At 45.2% G+C, this 14,610-nt stretch overlaps 1 protein-coding gene across 1 annotated transcript in view; it reads left to right on the top strand.

Moving 5' to 3' along the window:
* LOC125401042 (elongation factor-like GTPase 1) overlaps positions 1 to 14,610 on the top strand; it is a 42,514-nt gene that overhangs the window by 7,826 nt on the left and 20,078 nt on the right. Inside the window, exons 5-7 of the mRNA XM_087901209.1 lie at positions 8,864 to 8,997; positions 10,143 to 10,280; positions 12,035 to 12,249. Of these exons, the coding sequence (XP_087757335.1) occupies positions 8,864 to 8,997; positions 10,143 to 10,280; positions 12,035 to 12,249 (487 nt within the window). The remainder of the gene's footprint in view (positions 1 to 8,863; positions 8,998 to 10,142; positions 10,281 to 12,034; positions 12,250 to 14,610) is intronic.

Here is a 14,610-nt window from a genome sequence, read left to right as displayed (position 1 = left end):
AGTGTGGCCATTCCATTGACATTAGTCTTTAGCCATTTTTATATCAAACTAGTTTTGGAACTTTTAATCACACCAATTCCCAGTGTTTAATATTTCAAGTATGCTCTTTTTTGTTTAATGCCACCCACCTCACGTATTTTAAGGGCTCTAGTCCCATTCTTGACTCAGAGAATGGGGTTACAGATCTAACCGTACAACTTTATAGACTTTATAGCTTGTAATCTTTTATTGCCTTTTTAACTTCAAGGTTCCTCTGGTGTCGGTTTTAATTGTTGTGCCCCAAGTCTGTCTCTGCTCTCACTGCCCTCACCTACTTTATTCAGGTTTTACCTGCACACCGTGAAATTCAGCAATCCACATCCTCACCGTCTTTCTGACAGAGAACCCTGGGGACTGAGTGGCCTTACATGTTTTTGTTAAACTCAGGCTTTGGGAAGCTTGATCTTAGAATGTTCTAGATACATGATTCTTTGGAGGTTGCACAGAAACAGAGATACAAACTGCCTTGAGTTGGGGTGAATGATTTATTGAATGTAAGTTAAAAATAACTAGAGATACTTTTTATATAGCTGCCTCATAACTTGATTAAGTGGGCATTTGGGGTTCACCCAAGTGGCAGTCACTTGTGCCGGGATTTATTTTGCCTTGGGAGGTGGGAGCACAGCAGCTTTTTCTGCAGTGGAGCCCAAGTGCAGGGTCTTCTCTCTGGGTGAGTGTGGTGAGAAGGTTCAAGATTCACACTCATAGTGGCTTCTGCCTTGTGGCTCTGCCTTAACTCTCCAGAGACTGAGCCACAGGGCACTGACTCCGTCTGCTCCCCACCAGGCTGCCCAAGACCAGAGAGTACTGGAAAGTGTTTGGTGGCACAGGTGTCCCTTTCCTCCTGTCCACATGTTAGTCTAGGAGGGAAGGATTCCCTGTCCCTCACTTGACTGAAAGACCAGATTTTATTTCCCCTCTTGTGACAGTGGCTTTTCTTCAGTCTGTGAAGCATGTAACTGATGCCAAGCTTAAGACAAAACTGGTGATGGCTGAATTCTGAGCTAGATGTCTTGTGCATGGCTTTGCTTATCCCCAGAGCGTCCCGCTGAGATGGCTGTCCTTATTTCACTTCTGCTCAAACTGGACTTCAGACATCAAGAGAGTTTATGAAGGACAGTAGTTTCTAGAAAACAGTAGCGAGCCTAGGAACCAAGTAATTACATTTCCAGTCTACTTGCTTGGATCAGGAGGCTGTTGAGAGCTAGGCTAGGCCCTGACTAATTCTTCCTGAAGCTTCACTTCTTTCCACCACAGATTTCCTGGGATTACTTTTGGACATCTTGTGGCCAGCATTGCCCGCATGCCTGTTGTCCTTGGTCCCTGCCCAAGATGTAAGCCACATGGCTCGGCCTCTCTTATGGCCTCCTTTCCATATTTCTTTGTGATTCTCACACCTCCCTCCTACTACTGTTCCTTCCTTACCGAAACTTCCTCTGCAGCTTCCCAAGACAAACAGCAGTACACTCGGCATCTCTGAGGAGTCCCTCTTCCTCGTTCCCGCCACACGCTCTCCTCATGTTTCTCCTGCGCTCCCTGTCTCTGAATGAGGACCTGAGTTTGCCATTCTTGCCCAGACTCTCTCTCCAGTGCTAGTCCTCTATCTAGTATTTCCAGTCCTTCTGAGGCACACCCACTCAGCTGCCCCCCTCCCTCGGGATTCTCAGCTCCTGAAGGCGCCCGGTTTACTGGTGATTTGACACCTGATCCTAATTTCCCTTTTCATGCGACTTCTCCAAGATAGCACTTACTGTCCCCTAGAATGACTTCTCTTATGGGCTGGCCTTTTGGTAACAATGCAGTTTAGTTTTCTGCTTCCTCACCTGCTGCCATGGCTGCATTCTGGATTCCAGCATCACTGGAACTGCTCGTCTCTGACATTTCACATTGAAATGATTGTGGTTGACCCTGGCCGGGTACGTTTCTCCCGCCTGCTCAGGAAGCTGTGTACAGGAGGATTGCTTGAGCCCCTGGGTTTTAGAGCAGCCTGGACAGCATAGATCTCAGCTCAGCAGCAACAGAAAGTTCGACATGTGATCAACCAAGAAGTTAAAAACTTCATAACAGCTGTCAAAGAAGGGAGTATTCCAGTACTCCCTTCCTTACTACCCTTCCTCTTCCCTGCTCTTTTGCCCACATGGTGAGGTACCCAATTTCATTTCATGAAATTCTGAGTTTATCAAGCCCCATGAGCCTGTTACTTCCTCTCTTTGCCTCCTACAGCACAGGGGTGTCATTAACTCACAGTCTTCCCAGCATCCTCCTCCAGCATTCTTTCTGCTTCTTTAACCCTCTGGAGCACTCCCCCCCAAGAAAATCCCATCTCGATGAAATATGTTCTCTAAACTTCTTCTCTTCAGACTTGCCAACTTTCCACCTCCTTCTAGGAGGCCTCCCCAGTCTCCCCAACATCTATCTGAAACCTTATGGCAGTCTTCAACATGCCCCTCAAACTCCTTCCCACGAATTCAGCAGACATTGTTAGCGGCTGTATTACAGAAAAGAATTCTCAACTCTTTGCCACCTTTCCTTAAAATGTAGTGGTCTATCGTCTTTGCCTACCCCCTGTGCTCTGGAGTCACGCCCCACGTAGGGTCTTTTCCTCTGTGTCTTTATCTTCCCCCAGCTCTGGCCTGTGAGTCTGCCTTGACACACGGTTGTCCATGTACAGAGCTCTTTCTACCCGAGGTCTCCCTTCATTTTTCTCTCTGGCTTGAGTTTAGTACTACTATTCTCTCAATTGCTCTGATCGGCCCGGCATCTTACAGTAAAGACACACACTAGCAAGGTGAGATTTGCAAGAGGATTGGACCTCAGTCTGTGACTCCCCTTCCAGGGCGATGATGTAGCAGAGGGAGGTGCCAGCAAGGAAAGAACCATGACCGTGTGGAGGTCCAACTGCTTGGTTTATACCAGAGCAGCAGAGCTTTGGAAAGAGAGCTGTCTCTGTGATGTGGAAGTTCAGGCTGTGACCACAGTCCCCATAGCTGCCAGGGACTGGGATCTAACTGAAGGAAACCAGAGTGAATGAAGGAGACCATAAGCAGCACTGCTGGGTCCAGTTCGTTTCCGGTTGGAGGCAGATCCAGAGAGGGCTTTAGGATGGGTTTATACAGCAAAGCGATACCTCGTTTGTCCATTGCTTCTAAGTCATTAATCTCTCCTTCCGGAACCTCACTCTGACACTCCATCCGAGTTTGCAGCTATCCGGCAGCATTCTCTCACTTCAGGGTGCCTGGGGAAACAAGGCCATGGCACTGACTGGCCCTGAATGCATCAGCAGGGATGAGGTTAAGAAATTTATATTATATACAAATACATGCGATGTAATATGTCTACAAATGGAAGATGGAGTGTGTCTTATGTTTTATAATTCTATTATATAATAAGGTGTGTTGGATTTCTGTTGTAGTTACTATCTGACATAATCAGCTTAGAGAGGAAAGGTTTATTTCGGCTCAGGAATTTGGAGGTTTTGGTTCTTGCTTGCTTGTCTGTGGTTGAGATAGCCTATCAGGGATGGGCCATGTAGACGAGGAAGCGTCTCACTGGGAAGTGAGAGGAAAAGGAGACTGGAGTCCCACCAGCCCCTTGGAGGGTGCTCCCTGGATGATTGAAGACTCCTGGGCCTCACCTCTTCCGGGTTCCACTGCCTCCTGGTAGATTCCAGCTGAGGACTAAGCCTTTGGGAGACACGCCAGCTCCAGACTACAGGATAGCTCTCTTAGTTGGCTTGTTTTAGACTCTACAAGGACGGTGCTAATTCAGAGATAGCGCAGCCTGTGGAGGGAGGACCTGCGGTCCTTCTGCAACCGCCTTGTGAATCTTGTAGATGGTGTTACTGTGCCGGTCCTTCTGCAACCGGCTTGTGAATCTTGTAGATAGTGTTACTGTGCCATCTTTAGGAATGTGCCCGAAATAACTCAGTTCTGCCCTTTTGGTCACTTAGGTTCAGCATCCCTTTCATCCCTTTCCTGCACCAGGTTCAGATCTTCATCCGAATGCTGAGTTTCTCTCTTGTTGAAAGTTTTCCTCTGAGGCTTCCTCCTGTACTCTGGTGTTTGTTCGCCTGTCCTGTTCTGGAAACAAACTGCTGAATTCCTTGTAAAGAATTCTGTCCACAGGGGAGCTTTAGCCAGGTGCTGGTGACAGCTTGGTACTGCCGGAACAATTGCCCATACTGTCTTAAAGTGCAGGGTATGGCAGAGTGTTTTCCCACTCTCTATTAGCAGAAATTGAGAGATTTCTACCATAATTGACTTCACGTTGTTTGATTTTCTTTTTCTCAATTGCCGGGAACATTAAAAAAATGTCTGTATTTTTAAGTTGGTGTTTCACTTATTAGATTAGTCCCCTAACATGAGAAGGTTTGTTCAGAAAGTTGGGCAAGAAGGCAGCAAGGTGTGTGTCCCCGAATGTTACAGTAGGGATCTCTGTTACAAATGGATAGTCCTGACTATCCTCCTGACTTTGACACTTGCTCCAGAGCATCAGAGAGCTGAGGAGGAAGGCTCCTGTTACAGATTGGGAAGATCATTCAGTGTACACACGAAACTTCTAATTTATAATTCTCATAAAAATTAATTCTCACCTGGTGGTGGTGGTGGTGGTGGTACACACCTGTAATCCTAGCACTGGGGAGGCAGAGGCAAGTGGATCTCTGAGTTCGAGGCCAGCCTGGTCTACAGAGTGAGTTCCAGGACAGGCTCCAAAGCTACAGAGAAACCCTGTCTTGAAACAAAACAAACAAAATTCTCAAAAAAATAAGTAAGCAAAAGGGGCTAGGAATAAAGCTTTGTTGGTAGAATGCTTACTAACATGCACAAGACCCTGGATTTGTTCTTCAGCACCATGTGTTGGTGTGTTTGTGTGTGCCTATAAATCTTAGCACTCAGATGGGGCAAGATGATCAGAAGTTCAAGCCTGTCCTTGGCTGTGTAGCATGTTCAAGACCAGCCTGCAGCACATTAGGACTTGTCTTTCATATTATGTGTGTCTATGTGTAAGTCTATAACATTTTATGTGTTTTTTTTTTAATTTGACCCTCATCCACACATTAGCAGAAGACATGACAAGTAGGTGTTTGAGAGGCAGCTCTGAGTAGGCGCTGACAGGAGCTGCATGTGTGGACTGCTCTTTAAAGGATATAGGTCTTTTTTTCCCCGGCTTACAAAACTCAGGTTGAAGTTACTTTGAAAAGGTTAGGATGGCAAAGGCATCAGAAGTGGAGTTGGAAGTCCTGGCTCTGTAGTAGGAGCAGTGGCGGGCCGCCTGGCTAGTTTTACCTGAAATAATTACACGGAAACTGTATTCTTTTAAACACTGCCTGGCCCATTATCTGTAGCCTCTTATTGGCTAACTCTCACATCTTGACTCAACCCATTTCTGATAATCTGTATGTCACCACAAGGTCGTGGCTTACCGGGAAAGATTCAGCATGTCTGATCTGACAGCTTCATGGCGGCGGCTCTCTGCCTCTGCCTGACTCCGCTTCTTTCTCCAGGCATTCTGTTCTGTCTACTCCGCCTATCTAAGCTGCTGTCCTATCAAAAGGCAAGGCAGTTTCTTTATTAACCAATGAAAGTAACACATAGACAGATGACCCTCCTCCATCATGGCTCTCAACACAGCTCTGCCTGTGGTGGCTGTTAACTGGCTGCAGCGCTGTTCCATACCTTTGAGAACCTTCAGCTTCAGCACACTGACACACTATTTTGTTCCAGGCTGTCTTTGGATGTTTAACATGTTTGTGTGCTATGTGCTGCGAGCCTCCCTGTGTTGCCCTAATTTATGTGTTCATGTACTCCGATTTTTCAGAGTGTAGCTTTTTTGTAATAAAGCACTTGGTGTGTCACTAGCTTTCTGTGCCATTTTAGCCCCCGAGTCTACTACCTTTGAGTGAACTTCCCAAGGTCTGGAATTGGATGCATGATTAGACATGGCTGGGTGGGTGTTCATTTCTCTCAGAGTTGCTGGAAGGTCTGGAGCCCCACTGAAGGGTAAGGGCAGAGGTGGCCTGAGGATGCTGCATAACCACTGTTAGAATCTCCGAAGAAGCTGAAAGAATGCTCACGTTCTAAGACTTCTTTACCCAGGGATGGGGAAGTGCTTGTTAATTGTTGACCCTTGAGTCTGGAGATTGGCAGGTGGAAACAAGTGTGTCTAGTTCCCGACCTGCAAAGTACAGTCGAGAACACAGATGTGCAGACTGACCGTTAGTTACAACAGTGTGGCCTTGGATGACTTTCTCACTTTTGAGGGCTTTAGGATGTTTATGCAGTGAAGGGCTAGGCTAAGAGAATGCTTAGTGGTTCCAAGTCTCCTGGCTGTTGCTTTGTGTGCCAGGATCCTGGACCATGCTAGGCTTGCTCAGTTTCCTCTGGCTTATTTGGTTGAGACCATGGTGCTTAATCTAAGATGATGACTGGAACCAGGGCTAAGAACACTGGCTGTAAAAGACTTCATTAAGACACAGTGAACCTTTGGTCCAAGCCCCTGAGTATGGGGAGCCTTGTGTGGTAGGTTCAGCAGAGCTCTGGGAATTTGAGAGCTCTTTGAAAACTTGCCTGAGAAGACTGTGAGGCGAGGGGAGCAGCGGTGCAGAGGATGCAATCTGTTGCCAGCCCAGAACCGTGTTTTGTTTCTGTTTCCCCACTGAAGCGCCAGCATACCTTGGGATTCTTTCTTGGAGCCCACAGTTGTGTCTTGTGACCCCATATGAGATGACGCAGCTCAGTATGGACGTGGTGAACAATTTGGTAGCAGCAGTATGGCTCCTGAACACGCAGTAACCAAGAATTAGCCGAACGCCAAAAAGTATGATCCCCCAAGGAGTTTGTGCCAGCGCTCCCTTGGGTGGCATCATTGCAGCTTTGGCTCCGAGTGCACAGCGTATACTTGGTGCATGCTCTCATGCCACATGCTGCCCGGAACCCCTCGGCCCAGACCAGAGACTTCCCGCCTCACGGAAGTATCAGATCAGAACATCTTTGGATCACACTGTCTTAGAAGTTTTAATTTTAAATATCACTTATTTAAGATATGACTTAGGTTTCCAAAAAATATTGTTCAATAAGTGTTGGCTTGGGATGTAGACAGAACTCCCGAGTATTTCTGAAGTGGCTGTAAACACTTCTGACATTTTATAGCAGTCATTTACATGAAGTGCTGTTCTCAACAGTGACAGTTATGAAATAAAACTGTTGATGAGTCCTGAAGACAGCACTGGAGATGCTCTGTGCCCTGTCCTGTCCAGTATTCACCCAGGCTTGATGTAAAATAAATCAGTCCATCTATCTCATTAGTATGCACATTCGTTTTGTTAATAAATAGTAAAGGTTTATGTATACTAAAGAGTTGTTTTAAAACAAATTTGCTTATGAGTTCTTGCGAGTTTCTGTTTGGTCTGCACATTCCATTTCTTATACTGGAGGAGGAATAAGCTTGTCCTGGGTGAAAAGGATGCTGAATGTAAGGTTTAGGCAACCGCAGGTGGTCAGGTTCTAGTAACCTAGCAGCTTCCTCTTAGTAGATACTTGGCATGTGGAAGGGCAGTATGCTGCCCGAGTTAGCGGTTGAAGTTATGATCTCTGAAACGGAATGGTTTTTACAACTCTCAGCTTCTATTTGTTCATTTAGTCAGGGTTTAGCCCTCAAACCCTTCAACTTGAGATCCTCTTGCCTCAGCCTTCCAAGTTATAGGCATGTGCCACCCCACCTGCCTGGCTTGGCCGTTTTGATTGTGAGGCTCAGAGTGGGTTCTAGCTGGATGTCCTAGAGATCGGTATTTTAGGTGCTCTTGTATCCAGCTCTGTGAAAAGGGGGCATCTACTCTGGAAGGCTGACAAAAACATTATAGACCTAGAACAACGACAGGCACAAATAAGTGAGCCACAGATGTAGCTCTGGCTGTGGTACTGCCGTGGTACTTTATCTTGTCACCCCACATTAAGTTGTTGGGATTATATCCCAGAAAAAGTCTTTATGTGGTCCGTAGATTATACTGTTTAGTCTTGTAGTAATTCTCTATGGTTGCAGTTAATAAGCACAGAGTGAAGGGGAGGAGCAAAAGTAAAGTATTTACATCAGAGCATTTGAGTAATTGTATCAGATTTGGCCGTAATGGGGTTAAGTGCAGTATTCTGCAGTATGGGTATTATTCATATGGCTTGTTGAATTGTGCCACTGTTGAATCTCTGTATGTGTTGATGACCAATTGTCCTGGTGTTCCTGGGGCTTTGGTGGGCTGCGTGAATTTTAGTGCTAAAACCAGACAGATACAGTCGAGGTGTCCCCCACACTGTGAGTATACGTTTGTTGGGGATATTAAAGAAGGTTGAGCCTGAACGTAATGTCTGCTCCTCACAGTTTTCTGAATCTCACTGCTGTTCTTATAGTTTCAAACACGATTCCTTGAGAAAGCGTAAGAGGAGTTTGAATTCGGTAACCACTTCCTGTTTTAAATAGGCATCTGAGGCCCCTTTGAAGAGCTTTTACCTCTGAGCCCTTAAGCATTTGTTTCTTTCCATCTCAACTAACTAATGTATAAAATAATAGAGCTGTTTATCTCATAGATAGTTTAATAATGCGATATGTGCTGGTAGTGCAATAGTAGGTACACACTGAGCTCCTGATAAAGTTCTTCAGTGTTCACTGGAGAGGCTGTTTGATTCCGCGTGTGCAGTGGTACAGTTGGCAGGAGAGCGGCCGACTGAAGCTTTGGCTCCTGGAGCTTTTGTTCAGTCTTAGAAGCGTCTTTCCAGGCTTGCAGGAAGAGGCTTGTTTGTCCGCACAGCTGAAAGTGTGTCTTCCAATTTTATTTCAGGTAATGAGGAGTACCTGATAAATCTGATAGACTCCCCTGGCCACGTGGATTTCTCCTCCGAAGTATCAACAGCGGTTCGCATCTGTGATGGGTGCATCATTGTGGTGGATGCTGTGGAGGGGGTCTGTCCACAGGTGAGGCCCATGGTCCGAAATGGTCTTATGTGTGGCTGGCCAAGGAGGGTGGGGAGGAGGAGACCCTGCCGATTGCTCTGTGCTATCTCCAGACAGTGGGCTTTATATCTCACATCTGACAATGTTCCAATCTCTGATGAAGTTTGTCACCAGAATCCTAACGAGGCCATAAGAGATAGCGACCACTCTTCGATAGATGTGTTTGGGATATCTTTTTAGAAGAAAGACTTCTAAAAGCAAAAGTGGGAAAATGATAGGTTTGAGAGGGACCTGGAGGCTCTGCTCCAATGGGAAAAGTTTTCAAGTCATAGAAGGCTGATGGTAGCATGGTATGGAGCTAGTTCTCCCTAGGCAGGACACTTGTCTTCTGCTGGGGTCTCGGAGTGTGTGCACGAATATGCGCATGCATCCGTCCTACTGAAGACATTTTTCTACTGTTTTTCTACATCCTTAATCTAGTGTTTCTGTTTTTAGCAAAGTTGCAAGAATTTGCCACTAAGGCCAGAATCAAAGTGTAACTGATGGCAGTAAAATTCAGAAAGGCTAATTCATTTCTCATAATGATTTTTTTTAAAACTTGCATCTCATCTTACAAAACAAGCAAACAGAAACCCAAAATCCAAAGTCAGTTTTGAATTTTACTTAGTATATTATATGTTTTGTTTTAATGCTTAAAAAATATTAAAAGGTTTAATTTTTGTAATAGAGGAAGGAAATAATTTTTTTTAATATTCCAGGAAGATGTGCTCTAATTATACAGTCTCTGCTCATGTTCCCCTGGGGCCACAGGGGGCTCAACTTGAGAAGTACAGCCTTATCCTGTGCAATGTTCATGGCCCCTGACAGGGTGGATGACGTGAAGACAACCAAATAGGATAGTAGAATAGTGGTCACGTGGAAGGCCGTGGTGGGGGTCCCTTCTGGGACTGTTGTACTTGTGACCTCTCTATTTGCTGTGCTAGGCCTTTGTCCTACGATTCTTTGAATTGTGTGTGTGTGTGTACTTGCAGAGCGCCTGGTAAGCATGTATGTGTGTGTAGTTTAGTCTGGGTGGTTATAATGCAGCCTGAGAATGTGTCATTGAGATTTTCTTATGTGCCTTAGTCTTTGCAGATCGTGAGGGTTTTTTGCTTTGTTTTTATCAGACACAGGCAGTTCTGCGACAAGCCTGGCTTGAGAACATCCGTCCTGTTTTAGTGATTAATAAGATAGATCGCCTGATAGTGGAGCTAAAATTCACCCCCCAAGAGGCCTACTCTCACCTCAAGAATATTTTAGAACAGGTATAGTATTCTTTTTTTTTTTGTTAAATATTTATTTATTTATATTTTACATACATTGGTGTTTTGCCGTGAGTGTTGGGTCTCCTGGAGCTAGAATTACAGACAGTTGTGAGCTGCCATGTGGTTGCTGGGAATTGAACCCGGGTCCTCTGGAAGAGCAGACAATGCTCTTAACCACTGAGCCATCTCCCCAGCCCCAGGTATAGTATTCTTTAGTACTTTAAAAACGGGCTGAAAGTCTGTAAGGCAGTGTGGAATATGAGGGGGTATTAGGAGAAATACATTTATTTGAAAGTTTGTCACGTAAGATTCCTGTCTGTTGGAGTCACCAACTGTGCAGAGGGGCAGAACTGGTCTGCTCTTGGGAGTTGCTTCTGTTTCCCAGAACCCATCTGTGTCGGACTTGGACTGTAGGCTCTCATGTTGAAAATTTTTGCTTTTTGGTTTTTTATTTTGTTTTGCTACTGTTTTTTTTTAAAGTGAAGTGATGTATTTTTATGGTATTTTTGTTTTTAGATGAAAGTTTGTTTAGACATTGATTTGTTTATTTAGCAAACGTCTGTGTAGATGTATGCATTGCCAAGTGTCCATCGTATATGAAGGATGATATCAGTGTATAGGGATGTAGAGGGTGGGCACACCAGAGTCCCTGTTTTCAAAGCACTCCCAGTGTAGCGAGTGAGACAGACAGTTGAGACATTTGGGAGCAACCAGGCGCCCCTATGTAATTTCTGAGCACAGAAGAGAGCTGTTCAACTCAGTCTGAACCAGAAAGGAGAAGACAGTCTCACAGTGAGACCGTGGGATTGGGGAACCATAAGTGTTGGCCAGGTGGAAAGTTAGAGAAAGAGCGTTCACAGAGGACAAAACACAGGCACACAGTCGCGGAGCCAGAGAAGGCATGGGCAGTGTTTCCATAAGGAAATTGCACATTATAGCTTAAGCGTTGGGAGCACATGGCACAAATTGATACAAAATGGGACCTGGCAGAAATAAAAGGAAAGAAAAAGACAGAAACAATGTAAGCCTTGCATTTAAAAATGTGAAGCTTATGTTGTGCAGAGGAATTTGAGCATCTTGCAGAGCAGCATGGATACGTTTCCTTGCTAACTGGAGGAAAGACAAGTGTAGGGCATTGAGAGGGACTGGGTGTCCAGTCTGGCTCCCCGCACAATAGGAAGAGCTATAGGCGTTGCCTGCCTTGCAGAAACACCGTAAAGCCTGCTCACCACAGTGAGCTGCAAGAGAAGAGCCGACAGCCTTTGTAGATGTATGCAGAGCGTTGGTTAGGAGATGGGGACTGGTTGGGATTCTGAGTAGCAGACTTCATCTTTCACTCCGAGGGAGGAAGTAAGATCACTCACTTGAGACTAGACACTGGAAAGCGGGGTGAAGAGTGCTGGGAACTGCAAACCACCGGTATGGGAACTAGACGGATTGACTGAAGTCTGGGGATTTGAATGGGATGAGTTCTTAGTGAAACCTCCCAGCACTAAAATAACCCCCAAAGATGGCCCTTCAGAAGCCTTATTAGAAGCCTTCGGTTTGTTGGAATTTAAAAGAACAGGTTAATATGTGTAAGGTATTTGTTGATTGTAATGTCAGCTGCAGTGACTCTAGCTCTGACAGTGGCTCTAGCCTTAGTCACCGCTAGGCAGCGTGTTCCCGCCCACACGTGTCCTAGGCAGCGTGTTCCCGCCCACACGTGTCCTAAGCATATGAATGACACTTTGCCATTTCGCCATCTCTCCTAGATTAACGCACTTACAGGAACTCTTTTTACTTCTAAAGTCCTAGAAGAAAGAGCAGAGAGGGAGACAGAGTCCCAGGTGAAGACCCATTCCGAACAAGGCGATCAAGTGTACGACTGGAGCACTGGCTTGGAGGACGCCGACGACTCCCAGCTGTACTTCTCCCCTGAGCAGGGCAATGTGGTGTTCACCAGCGCAATAGACGGCTGGGGCTTCGGGTGAGCCCTTCCGCATCTCTGGCTCTTGGTGTTTTAACTGCTCTTGTGTAGCCGTAACTTCATATCACGGGAAGTAATAGAGTTATGTTGTACCCTCTGCTCAGTGTCCTGCCTTGCCCCATGCTCACGTCGTAGAAATGGTAAGAGAGTCACTTACCGAGCAGTAGCACGGACACGGGCCAGCTAGAGACCTCTCTTCGTCCTCACAGCTTCCTCATGGTGTCCCGTGCAGCTCCATCTGCTTCACCCCAAGCCCTACACAACCCAGACTGACACCACTGATGACCTTAATTTCTGTAATTTGCTATTTTAAGAATGTTAGGGGAATTAAATCAAAACAGTATGCTATAGAAACAGAGCCAAATAACTTGTAGCCTTTTTAAGTTTCCTTTTTACTCAGCATAATTTTCTTGATACTGATACAAATTGTTGCACATATTAAAGCTTGAGTCATCCATTTCTGAAATGCTTAGAACCACAAGTGTCTCATAGTTAGATTTTTTTTAATATTTACATGTATACAAAGTGTCTCGGGGATGGGACAGAAGCTGCGATCTGGTATTCACTTGCTTTATGCGCACATGGTCTGACATAACGTTTTCCAGCGTTTTACGTTTTGACTGGAGCTGAATGTAAAAGGTCTTGGAAAATTTTCTGCCTATGGTGCTGTGTTAGTACTTAAAAAGTCTGAGATTTTAGATTTTTGGATTAGGTGTGCCCAGCCTGTAATAGCTGGTCCTTTTTTATCTCCCCAATGGCATTCAGTGGTATAGATTTCCACTAAAGACCATTTGGATGCTTTCCTGTTGGGGCCATTATAAAGTGTCTGGCTATGCCAGGCAAACACTCTGCAAACTAAGCTCCATCCCCAGCCAGGAAATGTAGTTTGTAAAGATATTACCAAGCAGTTCTCCGAAGGGCCTCTGCGCTTCACATTCCCGCAGCGGTGCCTGTGTGGCTGCTTCACGATCTGACATCACTGTTGTCGTGTGGTCCTTCTCTGGGATGTGTGCCGATAGGTGTGGTTTGACTCCAGTCTTTCCCCATGCTGATTTCCCCCCTCAGTGGTCTTATCTCTCTTCCTGTCCATTTTGTCTAGTTGTCTTTCTGCAGCTGAGCTTTGAAAGCTCTGTGTGAACTGTAGGTATTGGGCCTTTGTCTTACCTGTGCCTTGAAAGTGTTTCTCCTGGTCTGTGGTTTGACTTTGCATCCTCTTGGCTGTGTCTTACAGAACAAAGATTTCAATTTAGGTGAATTGGTGTCTCAGTTTGGGTTTTTATTGCTGTGAAGAGACACCATAACCACAGCAACTCTTATAAAGGAAACATCTAATTGGAGTGACTCGCTTACAGTTTCAGAGATTCAGTTCTTTATCATGGCAGGGAGTGTGGCAACGTGCACACAGGTGTGGTGCAGGCTACTTCGTGACCAGAAGGGAACAGGAAGTCCACTGACTCCCTAGGAAGTATCCTGAGCATAGGAAACTCAGAGCCCGCCCCCACAGTGGCACACTTCCTCCAAGGCCATACCCACCCCAACAAAGCCACGCTAATAGTGCCACTCCCTATGAGATTATTGGGGCCAATTACATTCACACTACCACAATCAACTTACCACGTTTTCTGAGTTTTACACTTTGAACTTGAACAGTTATCAAGTTGAGTAACTGCCTCCCTGAAGACCCTGAAGATTTCTTTCCTTTTTAAATGTTTGTATTCACACATGTTAATTATGCACAGTGGGTTTCACTGACATTTTCATGCATGTACATACATATTTTTATCATATTCACCGTCTCTTGTTCCCCTTTCTCACCTGCCTCTCTTTCACGTTCATGTCTCTTGTGGCGTTCTTGTTTACATGTAAGTCTGGTTCATTTTGAGTTAGTAACTTTGTGTAACGTATGCAGCTTGAATTGAAGTTGATGGCTTTTCTAGTCTCGTGTTGTTGTTGGAAAGGCTGTCCCTTTGAGTTTCTGTTGTGCTTTTGCCAGAGTTACATGGTCTGGTCTCCTACCCTGACTTTAGTTCCCCTCTTGGTCGTCTTTCGTGTATTGTAAAGCTTCTGTTCATCGACGAGCAAGTACACTTATTCCAATGCTAACAGAGGTTAATATGGAAAAAAAGCTATATCAAGTATATACATATGCTGGGCATTTGATTTGAATTATTTGATTAAATTCTCACAGCAGTCTTTGAAACCCATCCTGTCATCTAAGGTTTAGAAGCACTGAGGATTTGCTCAGCTGCTAAGGGCCAGAGATGATATTAATATTAAAGTCAACCTTAGGTTTATTCTTTTTAAACCATTATACTTTTAGGTCTTCCCTGTAGATTAGAGACCTAACTCTGACTGGTGCAC

This window comes from Myodes glareolus, chromosome 24, assembly GCF_982192425.1.
Source record: "Myodes glareolus chromosome 24, mMyoGla1.1, whole genome shotgun sequence".
NCBI classification, from domain to species: domain Eukaryota; kingdom Metazoa; phylum Chordata; class Mammalia; order Rodentia; family Cricetidae; genus Myodes; species Myodes glareolus.
The sequence above is the reverse complement of the archived record's forward strand: the minus strand, read 5'-3'. Positions and strand labels throughout refer to the sequence as shown.